At 45.4% G+C, this 20,796-nt stretch overlaps 1 protein-coding gene across 1 annotated transcript in view; it reads right to left on the bottom strand.

Annotated features, from left to right (window-relative positions):
• CHD3 (chromodomain helicase DNA binding protein 3) overlaps window positions 1-20,796 on the bottom strand; it is a 92,376-nt gene that overhangs the window by 60,731 nt on the left and 10,849 nt on the right. The window contains exons 2-4 of the mRNA XM_061589795.1: window positions 14,656-14,774; window positions 13,731-13,904; window positions 11,761-11,882 (exon numbers count right to left, since the gene is read on the bottom strand). Coding sequence (XP_061445779.1) covers window positions 11,761-11,882; window positions 13,731-13,904; window positions 14,656-14,774 — 415 coding nt within the window. The remainder of the gene's footprint in view (window positions 1-11,760; window positions 11,883-13,730; window positions 13,905-14,655; window positions 14,775-20,796) is intronic.

Raw genomic sequence — 20,796 nt, 5'->3', positions numbered from 1 at the left:
TGAGCCCCCAGTGGCATCAGAGGGAAAAGTCAAGCCACCTTCCTAGTCCTCAAGAGTGCAGGTGCCTAAAGATCCAAGCCTGGGTCAACAACAAAGGGTATGCCTGAAGGCCCAAAGTCACCATGCAGCTCTGGAGTAAAGGAAACCTTATGAGTAAGGGAACTGCTCAAGAGTAAGGACTTTCAGAACAACCTAAACAGCAGCAGCTGGGGGAGGGTGTGGTCTGGGAGGCCAGGCTATACTAGCCCGTAGTTTGACCCTCCTAGTTGCCGGAACCAACATAGGTGACTTAGCTCCCTGATCCTGAAAACCTGGAGTAGATTGTGATGTTCCTGTATTAGTGTATATATGGTAAGTGCTGTTTGAATAGAAGATACATGGTAAGTGGAGTGAAAGAGGAGGGGGGAGTGAATGGGCAGTAGAATGCTGGATGATTGGCTGAGTGTTTGGATGGCTGGAGAGTATAAATGGAAGGATGACAGTTGAATCTGGGTGGATGTTAGTGGGTTGTTTTGGTGGGTTTTTGAGAGGAGATTGGGTGGAGAGTTGGTGGATGTGAGGAGAGTGTGGAGTTCGGATTAATACTAAGACCAGTACCTCAGGGATAGATGAAACCATATGCTTAAGTGCCTTTATAAAGTAATCTTGTTATCTTTGTTATTTAATAAATATATTTGGTTTACCAAAGGCCTGATCCTTGGCTGGGGTTTCACAGACCAGAAGGGAGGGCAAGGTAAATACCAAGGCTGAAGGGTAATAAACGGTGGCAGTGGTGAAGGGGATAATATAACACCACAAGTATTCAGAGCAAACCAGAATTATATATAAAGATCAAAGGGATTGGGGACAGCTTAAGCACTCAGTCACAGAGGTAACCTGATAGAGAGACTCAGGCAGAGTCTCTGGGAATACTGGTTATAGGACGTGACTGGTGGTGCTGCCTAGCAGGGGGATCTGTTGAGATCTGTGCTAGAGTGGGGAGAGAAACCATAAAAAGGACAGTCCGGACTGGTGGAGTCCCTGGTGGTGCCTAGTGACAGGCAGTAACCACGAGCAGGTAGGAACCTGACAGGGAGAGCCAGGGAAGGGCGTCACACGTGGTGGCAGTAGAGGTGGGATACGAACAAAGGAGAATACATCACAGTTGTTGGGTGTAGCGGTGGTACGAATACTAGAGAATCCCTAACAGTGGTGTGGCAAACAGAAATAGCAAAAAAAAGATTACTTGTGAGAGTGACTGGCAAAGAGTGTGTGAACTCCAACAAAATGGCTGAATACATAAAGATGAAAAGAGAGGAGCTGGTGGAGAAGTGCATAACATTCAATTTACCTCACGAGGGTAAAGGGGTAGATGAATTGAGGGTGGCACTTATAGGATTTGCAACTGCCCAGCAAAAACAACCTTTCAGGGAAGAGATCCCAGAAGGATACTTAAGCAATCCCGGTTATATAGAGTATTTGAGAGAGAAGTTAAGATGGGAGGCTGAGGAAAAAGATAAACAGCGAGAGTTAGAAACTGAGAGATTGAGGATGGAAGCTGATGGGAAAGATAAACAGCGAGAGTTAGAAACTGAGAAGTTGAGGATGGAGGCTGAGGAAAAAGACAAGCGGAGGGAGTTGGAAATTGAGAGATTGAGGATGGAAACAGAGAGAATGAGAGTGGATGCTGAGATACAAGGGGAAAGATTAAAATTGGATAGAGAGAAATTTCACTCTGAGGAGACAAGGAAAGACAGAGAAGGAGCAAAAATAAAAATTACTCCAAAGGACTTTGCTGTCTATGAGCCTGGTCAAGATCCTCAAATTTATCTCACAACCTTTGAAAAGGCAGCTCAATTGTGGGGGCTACCTGAAGATAAATACATGCAGTATTTATCAAACCTGTTCAAAGGGGAATTGGCTGAGGTATACCAATATTTCCCCTCAGACAGGCCCGTCACCTATGCTGAGTTTAAAGAGGCAGTCTACAAAAGATTCAGACTGGGACCTGACTATTTTAGAAAGTTATTTCGAAACTGTCAGATCCAAGCAGGGAGGTCTTTTGTTAAACTGGGAGCAACGTTGATGGATATATTTGGAAAGTGGATGAGTAGTGCCAAAGCTCAGTCAGTGGAAGAGGTGAAAAGCCTCATGATACTGGATCAATTATTCCATCAGTTACCACCAGAAATAAGGCTCCTGGTCAAAGACCGTTCCCCTACATCAGTGCAGGAGGCCGCAGAGATGGCGGATCACTTTGCCTCCAATAGAACTGGCTGGCTGGGGGAAAACATCAAGAGAGTTTAAACCCAAACCATATAATGGTGGCAGAAAGGATGTGGTACCACAGCGAGTGAGTCTTCCAGTAAAATCTGAAGGGCACAGGACACCCCAGAGTGGATCTGTGTACCCTAAAGTAGAGGAGAAATTATACTATAAATGTGGTAGACTGGGGCACCTACGTTTTCAATGTGAGGTTGCCAACTCCATTAGTAATCCTGCTCAGACAAGGGCAGTAAAGATAGAACCAAAAGAGCTAACAGCGAAAAAGTTTCAGTTCTGCCAGATAAACTGGACAGAAGTAAAAGACTTGGATTCGAGTCTAAGAGAGGAAGTGTGTGTTCAAGGGGCAAATTATTGGGCATTGCTTGATACTGGTGCCGCTCAGACATTGCTGAGGCCAGATTTAATAAAATCTGAGGAAATATTACCTCAGGAAACAGTGACTATCCAAGGAGTGAGGGGAGATCCAGAAAGCTTACCCATAGCCCTAGTGAAAATGAAATGGAGAAATAAAGAGGGAAAATATATAGTCAGTATTAATGCCCAACAACAAGAACCAGTGATACTGGGAAGAGATGTTATGGGGGCACAGGGGAAAATATATGTGGTGACCAGACAGCAACTTGGCAAAGAAACAGAAGCCATGTTAACACAGGCTGAAGGAAACAGGGTGGAATCTGTTTGCGAGCCTCAGGTCACCATAGCAACCACTAGCAGGCCTGCTGAAGGAGACAAACTGTATCAAGTGGTCTCTAATAAGGAAGAGACAGAGCATTTCAGAGAAGAACTGAATAAGGATACCAGTTTGAAGCAAATAAAGGAGCAAGCCCTGACCCAACAGATTCCTTTCACTGACAAACTGAGGAATCAAGTTGTGTGTGAGAATGGGATTTTATATAGACTGTGGATGCCTGCTGAGAGAAAGGATGAATGTGAACCAGTGAAGCAATTGATAGTACCTAGCAAATACAGAACCAGATTGCTAGAGGTAGCCCATGATGTCCCATGTGCAGGACATCTGGGAATAAAAAAGACCAAGAGGAGATTGGCTGCACACTATTATTGGCCAAATATCTCCAAAGATGTAAAACAACATTGTCTATCTTGTGGTATATGCCAAAAGGTGGGAAAAAGTGGAGTAAAGACTAAGGCACCCTTAAAGCCCCTTCCTATAATTGGACAACCCTTTTATAGAGTGGGAATAGATTTGGTGGGCCCTTTTTCCAAACCCACAAGGCATGGCAAGAAATATCTAGTGGTGGTGGTGGATTTTGCCACCAGGTACCCAGACGCAGAAGCACTAAGATCTGTAGAAGCCCCTGTAGTGGCAGAGGCTTCATTAAAAATCTTTATGAGGCTGGGTTTCCCTCATGAAGTGCTGACGGATCAAGGCAGTGTATTCATGGGAGAAGTGATGCAATGTATGTGGAAATGTTGTGGTCTAAAACATCTAAAGACTACTACTTACCATCCCGCCACTAATGGGCTAACTGAGAGATTCAATGGGGTTTTGAAGGGCATGAGAAGAAGCTATGTTCAAGATCACCCACAAGACTGGGATGAACGTTTGGGATGCTTCTTATTTGCATACAGAGAAGTCCCTCAGGAGTCAACAGGCTTCTCACCCTTTGAACTGATGTTTACTAGAAAAGTGAGGGGACCTTTGGAATTGTTAAAAAATTCATGGGAAGGAACCCTGGGAGAGTACAAAACATCTGTAGTAGATTTTGTATTGGAATTCCGCAATAAATTAACATCAATAATGGAAGTTGTGAAAGAGAATCTCAGTCAAGCTCAGCAGAAGCAAAGTTACTGGTATGACAGAACAGCCAGGGAACGTGTGTATGATGTGGGAGATATGGTTATGGCATTCATACCCAGGAAACATGACAAATTACAGGCTAACTGGGTGGGACCATATACCATAAGAGATAAGCTTGACACAGTGACGTATGTAATTACCACAGACCAATTAAACAAAAACAAAGTGGTTCATGTAAATATGTTAAAGCCTTACCATACCAGGGATGCAAAGGTGTTGCAAGTTACCTTATTCCCTGAGGGAAGTGGGCCTGAACTTCCGGATTTGGTACAGGAAAGCAAAAACAAATGAGGGGTAGATCAAGTGGAATGGTCAGAGGAGGTGAAGGAGGAAGTAAAGGAAGAGATTCTGAGAGTTTTGAAAAACTATGGGAATCTCTTCAGCAATAGACCTGGCCGAACCAGTATAGCCAAACATTCCATTGATACTGGAGATCATGCCCCAATCAGATCTATGCCGTACCGTGTGAATGGGAAAGTTTTGAGTGAAATCAAAAAGGAGGTCGAAGATATGCTGGAACTAGGAGTGATCAGGGAATCTATCAGTCCCTGGGCCTCAAGTATTGTCCTGGTTCCGAAAAAAGATGGAACGACAAGATTTTGCATTGATTATCGGCTAATCAATAAAATTACTGTCCCAGATGCGTATCCTATGCCTAGGGTGGACGCAATGTTAGAGTTGTTGGGGGCAGCAACCATTATCTCTACGTTAGACCTCTGTAAAGGATTTTGGCAAATGGAACTAGACGAGCAATCCAGAGCCAAAACTGCCTTCAGTACACCAGATGGGTTATATGAGTTTGTGACCTTACCCATGGGACTAAGGAACTCACCAAGTTCGTTTCAGAGGCTAATCAATACTGTGTTGCGAGGCATGTCAGATTTTGCAGTGGCCTATATCGATGACGTGGCCATTTTTAGCAAGTCGGTGCCTGAGCATGTCCAACACCTGACAACAGTATTAGAGGCATTAAGAAAGGCAGGCCTCACAATAAAAGCGAAGAAATGCCAGTTTGGGTTGAAGGAGGTGGTCTATTTAGGACATAAGGTGGGGAGTGGGAAAATCACCCCCTTATGGAGCAAGGTGGAGGCAATACAATCGTGGCCTATCCCCTTAACCAAAAAGCAAGTTAGGGCATTTCTAGGTGTGGCTGGTTTTTATAGGAAGTTTGTGAAAAATTTTGGGGAAATAGCAACCCCCTTGCATGAATTGACAAAGAAAAAGTGTTCTGAGCGTGTGGTATGGACGGATGAATGTCAGAAGGCTTTTGATCTGCTGAAGCAAGCCTTGGGCCAAGGACCCATATTAATAGCACCAGACTATGAGCAACCATTCATCGTGGCTACATATGCGTCAGACCTCGCGCTGGGAGTCGTCTTGCTGCAGGAGAGAGAAGGCACCAGACATCCAGTGGCATATCTGAGTCGCAAGCTGACGCCAAGGGAGAAAAACTATTCGTCGGTCCAAAAGGAGTGCCTAGCGATTGTGTGTGGACTGAACAAGTTGCGCCCATACGTGTGGGGACGAAGATTTACTGTAACAACGGATCATCGGGCCTTGTTATGGTTACAGACTATGAAAAACCATAACACTATGCTGCAGAGGTGGTCCTGGGCCCTACAAGACTATCAAGTGGACTTCCAGTTCATCAAAGGCAAGGACAATGTATTGGCCGATGGACTGTCAAGGCAGATGGCTGGGACTGCAGTGACGTGACCAGACGGAGGAACAAAGAAAGACATTTTCCCCAGAGAAACTTGTTGTATTTGTTAACGCGGCGTATGAATCCTGGAACAGGAATAATACTCTGCCGTTATTTTAAGGGGGGGAAATGTGATGTTCCTGTATTAGTGTATATATGGTAAGTGCTGTTTGAATAGAAGATACATGGTAAGTGGAGTGAAAGAGGAGGGGGGAGTGAATGGGCAGTAGAATGCTGGATGATTGGCTGAGTGTTTGGATGGCTGGAGAGTATAAATGGAAGGATGACAGTTGAATCTGGGTGGATGTTAGTGGGTTGTTTTGGTGGGTTTTTGAGAGGAGATTGGGTGGAGAGTTGGTGGATGTGAGGAGAGTGTGGAGTTCGGATTAATACTAAGACCAGTACCTCAGGGATAGATGAAACCATATGCTTAAGTGCCTTTATAAAGTAATCTTGTTATCTTTGTTATTTAATAAATATATTTGGTTTACCAAAGGCCTGATCCTTGGCTGGGGTTTCACAGACCAGAAGGGAGGGCAAGGTAAATACCAAGGCTGAAGGGTAATAAATGGTGGCAGTGGTGAAGGGGATAATATAACACCACAAGTATTCAGAGCAAACCAGAATTATATATAAAGATCAAAGGGATTGGGGACAGCTTAAGCACTCAGTCACAGAGGTAACCTGATAGAGAGACTCAGGCAGAGTCTCTGGGAATACTGGTTATAGGACGTGACTGGTGGTGCTGCCTAGCAGGGGGATCTGTTGAGATCTGTGCTAGAGCGGGGAGAGAAACCGACAGTCCGGACTGGTGGAGTCCCTGGTGGTGCCTAGTGACAGGCAGTAACCACGAGCAGGTAGGAACCTGACAGGGAGAGCCAGGGAAGGGCGTCACACAGATCTCCTCTGTTACTGACCCCTGCTGGATCTAACCTAAGGACCATGTTGTTCAGCATCCACTTTGTCCATACTGTGCATGGCCAGCCAGATGCCTAAGGGAAGCCTGCAAACAGGACTTGAGTGCAACAGCATTCTTCCCACTTGTGATTCTCAGCAACTGGCATTCAGAGTCATACGGCCTCTGACAGTGGAGGTAGAGCTTAGCCATCATGGAGGGCTTACAGCCACTGATAATCTTCTTTGCCTCCATTTGTCTAACCATTTTTAAAGCAGTTCAAGTTGGTGGCCATCACTCCATCTTATGGGAATGGATTCCATGGTTTAACTAATGTATGTACTTTTTTTTGTCTGTCCTGAATTTTCCAACATTCAGCTTCTTTGGTTGCTCCAGGTTCTAGTATTGTAAGAAAGGGAGAACAACTTCACTTTATCCACACCATACATAACTATGCACACCAGGCATTGTAGCTCTCATCATCATACCTTTCCCCTTTATTTGCCTTTTTCCCTAAACTAAAAAGCCCCAAATGTTGTAATCTTTCCTCATAGGGGAGTCACTCCTTCTTAATCATTTCAATTGCCTTATCCTATTCCAAACTAAGGAGCAAAGCCTGGAAATCCTTACACTAGCTACTGCTTTGAAACAAACACTTTTTATTATTTATTTATTTATTTAAGATGAATGCTGAGACCAGAGAGGACTGAGAAACTGGGCAGCCCACACACATCTGGACCAGTTTATATAATCCAGAAGCAATTAAATCCTGCCCTCGATCCCCCTCACAATTGTCATCAACTGGGCCTTAATGAATTTAGATCAGGCATCAGAAGGAACCCATCTATCTGAAGTGTTAAAATGCCCAAAATCACTTTCTTAGCACAAAAGAGCAAGTGCAAAAGACCTAGCTCCTTTTAAGACAGAAATTGAAGAATTTATGTTTTTATCTTGGTGGTGTTCTTTTTCTTCTTTTTTTCTTTTTAACAGTGAAGAGATGCTTAGAGGTATGGTTGTAATGAGCGACAAAATTCCCAAAGTCAGCACACAAATGGAATATTTCAGAACTGGCCTGATGTATTTGGGATCCAAGGCAAACATATTAACAGTTCCTTTCAGGCCTGAAAAGTATTAATGTACCACAAAGCAAACAACTGTTAGGCTAGAGGACCAATCTGATATGAAAGCAGCCTGTTCCATAGAGCAAACCAAAGCATTATACACACAAATCAGCCCTGCCTGCCCCTCCTCCAGGGGCAACCTCATAGCCCAGCAAGGCAAGGATTACAGTTGCTCTCTCCTCCTGGCTCTTATCAGTCTCAGGGGAAGAGGAGAACTGCCAAACCAGAACAGGCCAGCATTCTGTTTAATCCAACAGAGGCCAGCACCACACTCACTGAAACAAAGCACAATGTTGCAGTACAGGCCTGGAGGCAATGTCTCTGATCACCCTTCCTCCTTCATCCTTCTATCCTGCCCCCGCCCCAAGAACCCTGGAGCACAAGAAATCCATCATTAGCAATAATCCTCACTGCAGATGCTGCATCTTTTTGATCTCGCTGCCCCCAACAAGCCTCAGCGCTTCATCTGCTGTCAACACACAGTGCTAGTAACCAGCGTGCTGACGTTTGAGCCAACCGGGGCTCCAGTCTACAAGGCCCTCTGGGATTTTGGCTGGCAGACATTCTCAGCCTTGTGCAACGGGCATAAATATGAGTTTTCATCAGTCTGATGGAAAAGCCATGTACAGGACGCTATAGGGGCTAATTTCTAGCACAGCAAAACTTGACCCATGTTCATGTTCAAGCCCCCAGCTCTGCCAAGACTCACTGCCACTAAGCTTCCAGTTCCCATACCTATAAGACAGGAATCCTGGTGGCCTACAGCCAAGGAGCTATTCAAAGGGCAAATGGGTAAAGATCCTACATTAAGCATTTTGCAAATGAAATTCATGCTTTACAAACAAATCTGTTCCAATAGATCTCTTGACATTGCTGAACCTGCTACTTCTCCCCATGTGCAAGGCCCTGAAGCCTAAAATGAATGAAATCATGCTCCACTGAACCTTACCCACACGTGAGATTTCATTCACATTCAAGTCAAGTATTGTAGCCATAAAGGCTAGGCTTCTTAAAGCAACCTGTGGCTTGGCTCTGCGCTAAGTCACCCAGTAACAAAATTTCAGGTTTTATTTCAGGTTATTTTAGTAAAACTCTATTTGTGGTGATGGAGTGACCCAGTCATATGCTACAGACATATAGTTATCATTATCTCAAAACAAATTGGGGACTAGGAACCTCTTGGGCCAAGAGGTCATCTTGTTTCACCTTAGCTAACAATAGAAGAATCACCCTTGCCTGCTTCTGCTGAGGCACTTCCATGCTTTCTTTCTTAAGGTTTCCTCTCCCCATCCTAAGGAGGAGGATTCTCATAGCTGCAGAGATAAGTCTGTTAAAAGTCTAGCAAATTGCAGACAATGGCTCAGGCAAACAACTGCTCAGTTCAAGCAATCCTCTCAGCCCATAGGCTCCTTTCCCTCTCCTTGGACACCAGTTTCCATTCTACACTTCCAGTTTGTTCAAACCAGACTCTGACACAACTGAATTGGCCAATCTATGGTTAGGGGTAATCGCCAAACTATAATTTGAAATAGAGTTGCAAACCGTAGTTTGGGGTTTAGCCCTAACCATAGTTTCCCTGATTCAGATGTCATGGCCAACATTGTTTAGAACAACTCAGAATGCAAGAGGAGAGGACGGAGGTGGAGAAGAGAGTATGTAAGCCCATTACACATTCTCCAGCCTCCAGACCATGATTTGAAGGATCATCTGAACTGACCCAATAAGGCAGCTGGTATGCCGAGTTCTGTTATGATCTCATTTTGACTCCTGGTTTTTACTTCTTAATTATTGATGGTCACCACGGCCCATAGTGCACTGCAGGCTATTACGGGATGCTATTAAAGAAATATGAGCTCTTACTTTGAAAAGGAGGGGGAGAGGGTAAGTGCCTGCACCGAAGGGAAGGAAAAAGTCTGAATTTATTTCATTTCAAAATGCTTTCCGGAAATAGGCGGGGCTCAAAGACAGGCCTGCATAAAACAAAGCAGCAGCAGGTCTGCCATGCCTTGCATGCGGCAAGAGACTGACAAAGAACGTGGAGAGGAAGAGGGAGAGGGAAATGGGGAGGCAGAGGCAAGGACAACAACATAAGGAAAGGGCCAGCAAATGTCACTTAATATTTTGGACTGTAATATCATATGGGAGCAATTCTACATCCAGTGAAAGAGACAGAAGTGGAGTATTAAAAACAGATCAAGAGGCAGGGTGTGTTTGGGGGGGGGAGAGAGAGAGAGAGACAAAGAACAGAAGGCAAAGATGGATGGGTGCCCCAAGACAGAATCGTATCACTGTGAGGCTGGGAAGAACCACAGATTGTATCTCCTCCTTTCTCCCGCAGAGAAATTGGGATTCTCCAGGAACAAAGCATCTTCAGAAGTAGCACCAATAACAGCCACCTGTGATAACCCAAGTTTTCCAACTCTTCAGAATATCTGTGCTAAACTCTCCTTTCTCTTCCACACTGAAGGATAACACATTATCAGACACCACAGCATATGGTAGCGCTGGAGACCTCTATAAACCCTGAATATACATTGCATTTTAGGAACACAGCTGTTCACAAATGCACAGCAGATCCTTAAGCCCTCAGGGAGCTACGAGGAACACGTGAAATGGCTCCAAAGGGCCTTTCCAGCAGGAGCTCCATCTTGTTGGCCTTGAGGGAACACTTGGCTGATCCCAGCAGCAGCAGGAAGGAAAGGCAAATGGCCTCAGGTACAGGCAAGTGCCAAACAATTTAGAGCTAATTAGAGTCAGGCTGAGAGTTTTACTCTCTGAACACCCCACTGGTAAGCCTGTCTCCTGAGCCCCTGGCACAAATCACTGCGTGATTAAGCTGGCGAGTCCAGGTGGCCTCAAGATCTCATGAATGCTGGTGCCGGATTTCTGCCATTGGTCACAGAGAGTAGTTGGCGGTGGAACGCATCTCCGCCCGCCAAGCCAAAGCAGGGAGATACAGTGGGGCCTGCCAAGGCCACTGGTGGCTTCCTTGTAGCTGACATGAACCCAGCCCTGCCTGGAGTGAGTCACAGGCTTACAGCCAGAGAAGCCCTCAGGTCTGTGGATGCAGATACTGGCCTGCTTGGTATCCCAGTACTTGCATTTAACAAGAACGTGAGCTTGGAAAGACACTGTTAGCTAGCATACAGTACCCTCGCTACACATGCAGGTCTGTTTCGTCTTCCCTCCAATCTCTCCCACTCTCCAACACTTCCTTTTTGCCATTCCACTATTACAGCTAGTGAAGACAGGCTATGTTCAAGCAAGCTGTTATTTCAGTTTAATAAACTTTTCACACTCCTGTACAGTTCTCAGAGACAAGAAGCAGCATAAGTCAGGAGTACTCCTCTCTGAGACCTGTTCTCCCAAAGGAACATTAAGAACCATAAGAGGAGCCTTTCTGGACCAAAGGCTCATATAGTCCAACATCCTGTTCTTACAGCGCCAAGCAGATGCCCCCATGAGAAGCCTGCAAGCAGGACATGAGGACAGCAGCACTCGCCTGTTCATGCTCCCCAGCAACTGGTATTACTGCCTCTGATCCTGAAAGAAGTAGCATATAGCCACCGAGACTAGCAGCCAGCCTCATTCTCTTTGAATTTATCTAATCAGCCTTTAAAGCCATCCAAGTTGCTGACTAATGTTACTAGGGCAGAGGAGGACTTGGTGCATCCTCCCGTTTCAATTGAACACAATCTTCCTTGTGGGAAAACGAGGGGAGAGTGAGTGAGAAAGGACTTCTTCCTGAACTTAAGTAATGCATATGTGAAGTAAGGGGGGGGGGCATCTGATTAACATCTACATGAATATTAAATACTGTTCATACTGCCTACCCTACATCTCCAAAAACCAATTGGGTCTCTGGTTTTCTTAGTAAATAGGTGGGCCTTGAAGCCCATTGCCCCTCACCCTCTGTCTCCCTCCCTCCTGGAATCCAGACACACATCACCAAACTCACCTCATGAACTGGCTGAAGGCTTTGTAATTTGTCAGGGTGTGATAGTCCTCCTCAGTGAAGACATGATCCACATCCTCCAGTCCCCATGTCATGAGCAGCTGAGCCGAGGATTTCTGCTCCACCTTCAAAGAAACATACAAAGTTCAGGATATTTTGGACTTTTTAAGCAATGGTCCCTGAAGGCAATGATCTCCCCTCTGTGCTACCACTGCCTTGTACTATGGAAGAGGGGAAGTGCAGTACTGGAAATACAAATGGGTCTCAATATCATCAGCATAATGTGCCCTGAGCGGAACTGAAGTACGTGCCTTGACAAGTTAAGCCACCATGTTTGATGCATCCAACACTCTGTGCCTGCTGGAGCATACTCTACCAATTTATGGACAGTGACATCATCCCAGGGGATGGAGGAAAAGTGCCCTGGGATTTTGTGATGCATTCTGTGCTACAGCTAACGAACATGGAAAAATCCCACAAGCATCCCAAAAACCTCTATCTCTGAATGGCTGGGAGAGGGGGAGGGCAGACACCAGGACAGCTGCAATCACTAGACTATCCGCAGTTGTAAGAAGCATGCTTGACCACTGTTCTGGCAGCTGATTGCTCTTTCAGTGTAGGATGAAGTGCGACTCCAGCTTTAATTAAAAAAAAAGGAAACAATACTATGCCTCAGGTATCAGAAGTTTGGGAAACACTGCTTTAAGACCTCCCAGCGAGCACTCTGAGCAAAATATTAAAATGTTGCCCTGAGGGGACCAATTTGCTGTATGTCCTCACAGAACAATGCTTGCTAGAAGGGAGCAGCAGGCTCCAGCCTAGGAAGAAGGCTATCTTAAATTTGCTTTCTCCCATGCAAACCTGCCCAGTTACGAAGAGCTCAGAGCACCTTCTTTGGGTCTCTCCACCTGCTGAAGCAAGGCAGGCAAGTGGTGATCCATGGCAGAGCCTTTTCGGTTACGGCAAGCCAACTCTGGAATGCTTTCCCAACGGAGGCTCACGGTGCGAAGTTTGGTGTCTTTTTGGCATGACATGGGCTCTTTGTAAGGTGTGCAGTTCTACACTGTTTCATGTGCCTTTCTGCTTTTCATCAGCTGTTATTGTTTTATACATTACTATGTATTAGTATGGTTGTAGTCTATCATTTTAATTTTTTAAACCCCGAGCCACCCTGAGAGCATTTATGTTTTGAAGATGCAGGATATTAACCAAATAAAAAAACTAAACAAGGCCAGGGCCCCTGATGCCACCATAAATGCCCATTAATAAGAGCAGTGATGAAGGATCAAAGCAGCTGCTGGCAGAGGATATGTGGGAGCCTAAGAAACTCTCTGCTACTAGCCCACACAAACCCCTTTGCAGACCTCTGTTTTCTCTTGCTGGGTCTTTCTGCCTTGCTCACCCTCCTTTGCTTGTGGCCTTTTCCAGCCGGCAGAGCTGAAAAGAATAAAGGGGCAGGTGTCCCCACCGCTAGGATTATCCAGAAGCAACACAGTGCAGGGAGGGCGTTTGGAGGAGTTACTGTCAGGTGCCTAAGAAGCTGCCTTCTACCACGTCAGGCCTTTGGTCCATCTGGCTCAGGAGTGTCTACACGGACTGGCAGCAGCTCCCCATGGTTTCAGGCAGGAGTCTCTCCCAGGCCTACCTGGAGATGCCAGGGATTGAACCTGGGACCTTCTGCATGCAGTGCAGATGCTCTACCACTGAGCTACAGCCCTTCTCCGAGGACCATTGCTCAGTGGTACGAGTTTTGTATTTCTCTCCTCTGTGCTACCACAGTCTAGCACGGGGGAGGTGTGTGGGGATTGGTTAAAAGTACAGGACTGTGGAAACACAAAATGATCTATTCTGGGCCTCTATTTCATTCTGCCCCTCCCATCCCAACCTATCTATTTGGCAACTATTAATTGTGAGGTGGGGTGGCTCTAGCCCCAGCAAAGGGGAAAACTCCCTGAGCTCTTAAGGGCCCTTACCTTTGGCTTTTGCACGCCATCTTCTTCCGACTTTTTCCGCCGTTTTGTCTTTTTCTCCTTCTTCTCCCGGTGCTTCCTTCTCTTTTTCTTCCCCACTCCTCCATAATCGCTGCCACCACTCTCCGACTTGGCCCGATACTCCTCTCGGTCGGACTCAAACTCATCCTCACTGACCTGCCAAGAGAAAGACAGAGAGCTAGAGGACACAGCAAGCGAGATCATTAGCATTAATTAATGACAGCTTTCCTGTTGAGCACAGAAGCCCCGTGCCAGGACAAGGACAACCATTATGCTGTGATAAAGAGGCTTAGCAAATAACCAGTCTGTGGTTACTATGAACCCACAAAAAAAGAGGAAACCTTGAAGAGATGATTCAGCAGCAGAATGCCTCAGGCAGAAAACCTTCTGTTACAAGGCGGGAGTCCCCAAGGAGATGCAGACCACTGATAGGGAGGACCAAGGGTTTCTGTGATTGGTGCATGAGAAAACTAGAGACATGCACAAACACCTCACTTTCACCCAAAATGGAGAAAATAAACTATGAGGAGCCTCTGGCTCCTGACCCATTCCCAGTTAAATACAAGCCCTTTGTGCCCCTACATCAATCCACCATGCCCTTCAACAAGTACAGAATCCCACCTCTGCATACCCATACTCTATAAGCTCTGTAAGTTGAACAAGGAAGTAGTCAGTATGTACAGTGCCAAACTCTGCAGTTTGATCCCAGTGGGCTCTCCAACACTGGAGAGGCTGGAATGGGAAACATCAAGGAATCCTGCCCCTTGTTGCAAACTGGTTCTTCATAGGTCCCAATAAGACAGTTTTGCCACTATCGTGGTTGCCCCAACAGCTTCAAATGCCCCCTCCTTCAAAAGGCAAAAAGGTGATAATACCTATGCATAATGTTGAAAAGGAGACAACTTACTATTTTTTTGCGCTTCCTGGGTTTTCCTGGCTTGTTTTCTTTCTGCTTTTTGGGCCCTCGTTTCTTTTTCTTGACAACAAGGGGGCTCTCTAAGTTGCGCAGTTCCTCCTCATCCTCGTCTGGAAATAAAGGGGGTGGGAGGGAAAGATACCAAAAAGAAAGACAAAAAGAGAAAGAATTCACTCATCTGCTTTGCTCCTTCTGGGCAGTTCCCATTCGAAGCTCACTCACATGCTGAAATAATTATCCTGTCCCCAACCCTCACATCGTGTTCTCTGCCAGCAGGTCTCGCCACTGCGCTGAAAGGGCCATACTGAGAAGCTGCAAGCACTTGTGGACTTCCCCCACGGTCAGCTTTATCCAGACAGGCTTGATCGTTGCTATTTTCTACTATTATTACTGTTATGTTTTAACTCCCTCCTCGGACAGAAGAGCCGCCATCTGTTCCAGCACTCCCAAGACAGTCGCAGGGCACAGACTACAATCCCCTAAGGAACTTCCACAAAGACATCGGCACATTTCACTTCAAAAAACACTTGAAACAGCGAAGCAGGGTTCAGTGCCGGAGGAAGCTACAAGTGCATATGACTCACCAGCGAGAAAGGCTCTGAGTTGAAATACAAGGCCAGGCAGAGACCAAATGGAGCAAGGGCACTTTAAGGCCACAATCTCACCCACCCTCACATTATTAAATAGAGAATGTTGGTTATTCTCATGTAAGCTCATTGAGCACAACTCTCCTCGGAGGAAAAAAAAATCAGGCAATGTACCCTTGTATACAGTGTGCGCCAACAGGTTGGAAATAAAACACATCTGCCTGAAAGGCCCTTATCTACAGAAGCACCTAATGGTGGGCACCTTTGTTCATTCAAGGGCAGCTTAAGAGGTCATTTTCTTTCCCCACTCTCCTGCTGCAAAGGTCAACTGACAGTGCTCCAGAACAGGAATGGCCAATCTTCCTGTGCCTCAAAGTAGATTATGCAGACCTTCATATGGCTGGTAGTTTATTATTTCTTATTAAATTATGAATCGTTTCCCATGAGGCATCTCAAAGCAATTTGCAATATTTTAACATATATAAAACAATTATATATATAAGAACAGTTAAAACAATTGCATATATAAAAACAATTTTAAAAAACACAATTAAAATATAAAAATAGTTTAAGACAAAAGCACAGATATAAAATCAACTCAGAACCAAGACAGGTAACAACTGGGATAAAGATTTTAGAAAGCAAACTCGCTCCCGGAGCAAGTTTTATATTTCAGGAACTCAGTCCCAGAAAAGGCAGTGATGGCCACCAACTTGGCGGGCTTTAAAAGAGGATTAGACAATTTACAGAGGATCAGGGTATCAAAGGCTACTAGCCACAATGGCTATGCTCTGCCTCCACAGTCGGAGGCAGTATGCTTCTGAATGCCAGTTGCTCGAAACCGCAGAGGGGGAGAGTGCTCTTGCCCTGTTTGCAGGCTTCCCACAGACATTTGGTTGGCCACTGTGAAAACAAGCTGCTGGACTAGATGGGCCATTGGCCTGATCTTCTTATGTTCTTAAGGCTTGTTGAAAGAGGAATATAAGAACATAAGAAGAGCCTGCTGGATCAGGCCAGTGGCCCATCTAGTCCAGCATCCTGTTCTCACAGTGGCCAACCAGGTGACTGGGGGAAGCCCGCAAGCAGGACCCGAGTGCAAGAACACTCTCCCCTCCTGAGGCTTCCGGCAACTGGTTTTCAGAAGCATGCTGCCTCTGACTAGGGTGGCAGAGCACAGCCATCATGATATTTTTAGCAGTCTCCGAAAAGACAACAAAGAAGGCGCCTATGTGATACAGAATGGGAGGGAGTTCCAAAGGATAGGGGCCACCACACTAAAGGCCTAGCTCTAACATTGTGTGGAATGGTCCCTTCGATAAGGATGGCATCTGCAAGATGTCCTCTCCTGCAAAATGCATTGATTATTTGGGAATGAGGCAATCTTTTAGGTATCCTGGTCTGAAGTTGTATAGAGCTTCCAGCGCTTTGAACCCAGCCTGGTTGGCAGAGGGAGTTGCAAGTCATTCTATCTCTTTCTGCTCCCTCCCCAGTCCCCAATGTTCTTAATTCTTCTCTTCCAGGCGCCTCAGTCCCAGCAGACAAATTGAGAACCTGGGGCTTGCCAGAGCCCAGGTGCCTTCTGGGAGCACTGCAAAATACAGTGTTTTTAGACTACAATTCCAACCTAAGAAAGGGGTAGGCTAGGGATTTAAAGAAAATCCCCAAGGCTAGCTGAAGGTTGACTGTCATAGATACAGACACTCCACCGTGCAGCTGGTGTAGCAATGAGGCATAACTCCTTAATAGGAGTCACCCGGGCCAACTCCCCTCTCGTTCACACTTGTTGTAAATCAGAAGCGATTCTGCCGGCATCAACTGAAATTACTTCAGTATATTAAGACAGAGGAGGGACCATTAATCCTCTGCGTTTTCTCCGACAGCTTTTCAACCTCCTGCTCCCCTCGGTGCGCAGAGGAAGGCTCTATCTACCGCGAGCCGCACACGGAGGCTACACATGCTGCCGACTCGTTAATATCACAGGACAGCCAGCTCAGTGGTAATTAGACGCTCCAGAGCCACTCTGCCCCCTTGAGCGATTTCTCTTGTCTTGCCAGACAAGGCGGGCAGAGAAGGAGACAGAAGAGTCTCACCATTAACCTGGCTGTGATTAATAAGGGACGTAGCCCCACTAAGTGTCAATGCTTAGAAAACCTTCCCCAAACTAGAAGGAACCATACATCAGGTACTGTCGCAGTTTATCCAAAACCCTTCTAAGCCTGAGTAACAGAAGCCACTGGTGTGTTTAATCTGACACTGGCCAACCACACTCCCCAGACTCTAAACAGGCTTTGAGAAGTGGGCTGAGATCTAGGTTTAGATCTGAAGTTGGAGAATCATAGTTTCTGTTAGTCTGGCAGCTGCAGGCCTCAGAAATCAGTTACCTATTGAAATCGGACAAGCGTCTAGTATTCTGATGTTTAGGCGATCATTGAAGACGTTTTTGTTTTAAGAACACTTTCCCTGAAGTGTGACCTACACAGATAAATAAAAAATAAATAAATAGACAGATGGAAGACTGAAAGTCCACCAGTCCCAATCTCCTGAAGGCAAGCAGGAACATCCATCTATCCCACATTCAAATCTTTACTCATCTACTAGGCTCAATGGATGAGTGACCTTGGGCACACCTCAGCCTAACTGAATTTATATATGCAGCGACCAAGCTTGTTAAGTAAGAATGGAAAGTATTTTGCACTCTGAAAAATCCTGCATAACAAGTACCATTCACTGAGTGCTTCTGAACCTAGGCCACTCGTGCTCACACTCCAAACAACTTCTCTCAACAGCCACTCCCACTACCCTGCCTGCCAGGCACAGCAGCCTCACTTTTACCACTCCAAAGCCAAACTGCTGCAAGTGGAGAGAGAACTGGCTTAGCTTTAGAAAACCTATCTTCATTCTGAGACAAGTCTCAGCTTCAGTTCCCCATTGGAAGGCCAGGGAAAGGTCTAAAGTGAGCATAGTAGGTTGCGCTGCTGAAGCTAAGAAGGTGTTTGTCTGGCCAGGGCCTGGATTCAAGACTGCTGAGAAACCTCTATGGATATTGCTCTAAGTCCCTTGGGATGAAAAGGTGGACAAATACATAAAAATAAATTTATCCTACAGCTGCCAGCCCAGCTGTTCTTCCTTTTCTCCTTCACAGCCTGGCCCAAGATCTCTGCACACCTGGGACACAGATTAAAATGCTCTCAGACTCCTGTCAGCATTTCCAGATGGGGAAAAGGCGGGGGGGGGAGGGGAGGAGAGAGAAATAAAACACAAATAGATGTGTCTTGTAGGGCTCAGACCCCTGCTACAGTTCTGCTCCCTTTCTACCAGCATGGCACTTGCTACAAGCTTTGTTTCATATAGCATTTTTGCTGCTGCATTCCATTATCTCCTTGCAACCCTAACCCTAACCCAGAAACTTCAAGGACACCTGATGCTACAGCATAGCAGGGGCCAGCAAGGGGCTCCAAAGGCAGTGCTCAGCAGCACAGCACATCTGGGTGCAAGATATGATAAGTGGCTGCCACAGCTGTAGAATTTTTAAAAAAATAATTATCTTTTATTTTATTTTTCAGGATATACAGAAAAATCAACAAACATGGAGTACATTGTATATACAAATGATGTTGACAATCCAATCTTGTATCCAAACCTTAATAAAAACAAAATGGTGTTTTATAATTACTTTTTACCCAATGACTTTATTCTCTGTGCCCTTCTATAAGATTCTCTGTGTTAATGTGAAAGATAGTCCCTCTCCATAGTGAAACCTGAGATAACGGGGGAGAGAAAACTGGTAGAGTTTTGTTAATATAAACTATGAAGGGGTACTACACCTCGTCAAATTTGTCTGTTTTTGCTATGCTGCGAACTTTTCTATCATGTCGCATTAGTTTTTCAGAAAGTGCTATTTCCTATACTCCGCCCATCCACCATTCAGTTGAAAGGTTGTCTGCTAATTTCCACTGAAGTGAGATTTCCATGCAGGCTGCAGCTAGCAACAGGATAACCAGGTCTTTGTGCACAATGGGTACTCTCCAATGTCCTGTATAGGACACCAAGGCCAAGGCTGCGTCCGGAGCTAGCAACTGCCCTGTAATATCCGAGATTTTCCCCAAAACCACATTCCAGAACTTCATTACTGGTTTACAGTTCCACCACATGTGGCAAAATAAGCCCACAACTTCACACCCTCTCCAACATAGAGGGGATAGAGCTTTATTGATATGGTATAATTTTAAAGGCGTCCAATGCCATTGGAGAAGTATTTTGAGAGCTGTTTCTTAGATTTTAGCTGAGGCAGTTCTTATAGGAGGTTTAGACCATAGTTGATTCCACTGCTGCTCATCCATGCCTACACCTACCTCTTCCTCCCATTTCATCTTAAGACCTAAAGTGTTACCCATTGTGGCTGCTATAAGAACTTTATATATTGAAGCTGCTACACCTTTTGTCTCTGCAGCTGAGCTCGTACACATTTTCTCAAATGCTGTAAGTGTACGTTTAGTGTCAGCTATATTCCCTAATTTGTGTGCTAATGAACGAACCTGGGCTACCTGCATCCAGTTATAGGATGTCTGTCCCAGTTTTCTGCGCAATGAGACCTTGGCCTTTTGCAAGTAGATCCTGAATCCTATATAAACCTTTCTCTTCCCATCCTTTGTATTGAGCATATTTGTCTTTATCCCTGAATTCAGGAAGGTCCAGAAAGGGGATGAGAGGACAAAGGCTGGGTGCCAACGTTTCCCCCCAATGTTTCCATACCAAAAAGGTTGCCTGTAGGAAAGGGTTAGGAATCTGTTTAAGTTGGGCCATGATGGGGATAGAAACGGCCATGCTTGAATTGAGGGTACCATTATCTCTGCCTCCATGGCTACCCACACTGTATCTTTGGAATTCCTAATGATATGCAAAAGCTGTTTGAGTTGGAAAGCATCATAATATAGTTTTAGATTAGGTACCCCCAAGCCTCCCATGTTTCTGGATCTGTATCTGGTCATTGCACTTGTTATATTGTATTTGTCCTTCACAATAAATTTTTCTAGTATTTTCTGCTATTTGCCAAACCACTGAAATTGGGAGTACCTGGAAAAGAAACAATAATTTAGGTAAAATGACCATTTTGATGGCAGCTATCCTGCCCATCCAGGACAGTTTCAGATGCTGCCAACCCATCAGTTCTTTGTGACTTTGTTGAAGTTGCGTCGCCTAAGTTGATTAAGATCTTTAGAGATCAATACTCCCAGATAGCAGAATCCGCCATGGCTTAAACAAAAGCCTGAGGTCGTGCTTAACCGATTTTGTTCGGCCAGCAATATATGAAAGCATAACATTACTGATTTTGAGCAGCTGTAGAATTTTTGTAGGAAGAGGAGAACTCACAATGATCCAAATCAAACAGGTGTTTATTAGAGGGGAGAGATGGACTTTTGTGGGTAGGCATAGGAAAATATATATCTGCTTGTGCCTTATAGGCACTGGCAAGAGCATTATTGGGCATGGCCTAATTGCCTATTCAGAACAAGCATTGTGCTCCTTCCCAGGCCTCATCTAAAGC

The sequence above is a fragment of the Rhineura floridana genome, chromosome 11, assembly GCF_030035675.1.
Source record: "Rhineura floridana isolate rRhiFlo1 chromosome 11, rRhiFlo1.hap2, whole genome shotgun sequence".
NCBI classification, from domain to species: Eukaryota; Metazoa; Chordata; class Lepidosauria; order Squamata; family Rhineuridae; genus Rhineura; species Rhineura floridana.
This window is presented reverse-complemented; position numbering and strand designations above follow the sequence as displayed.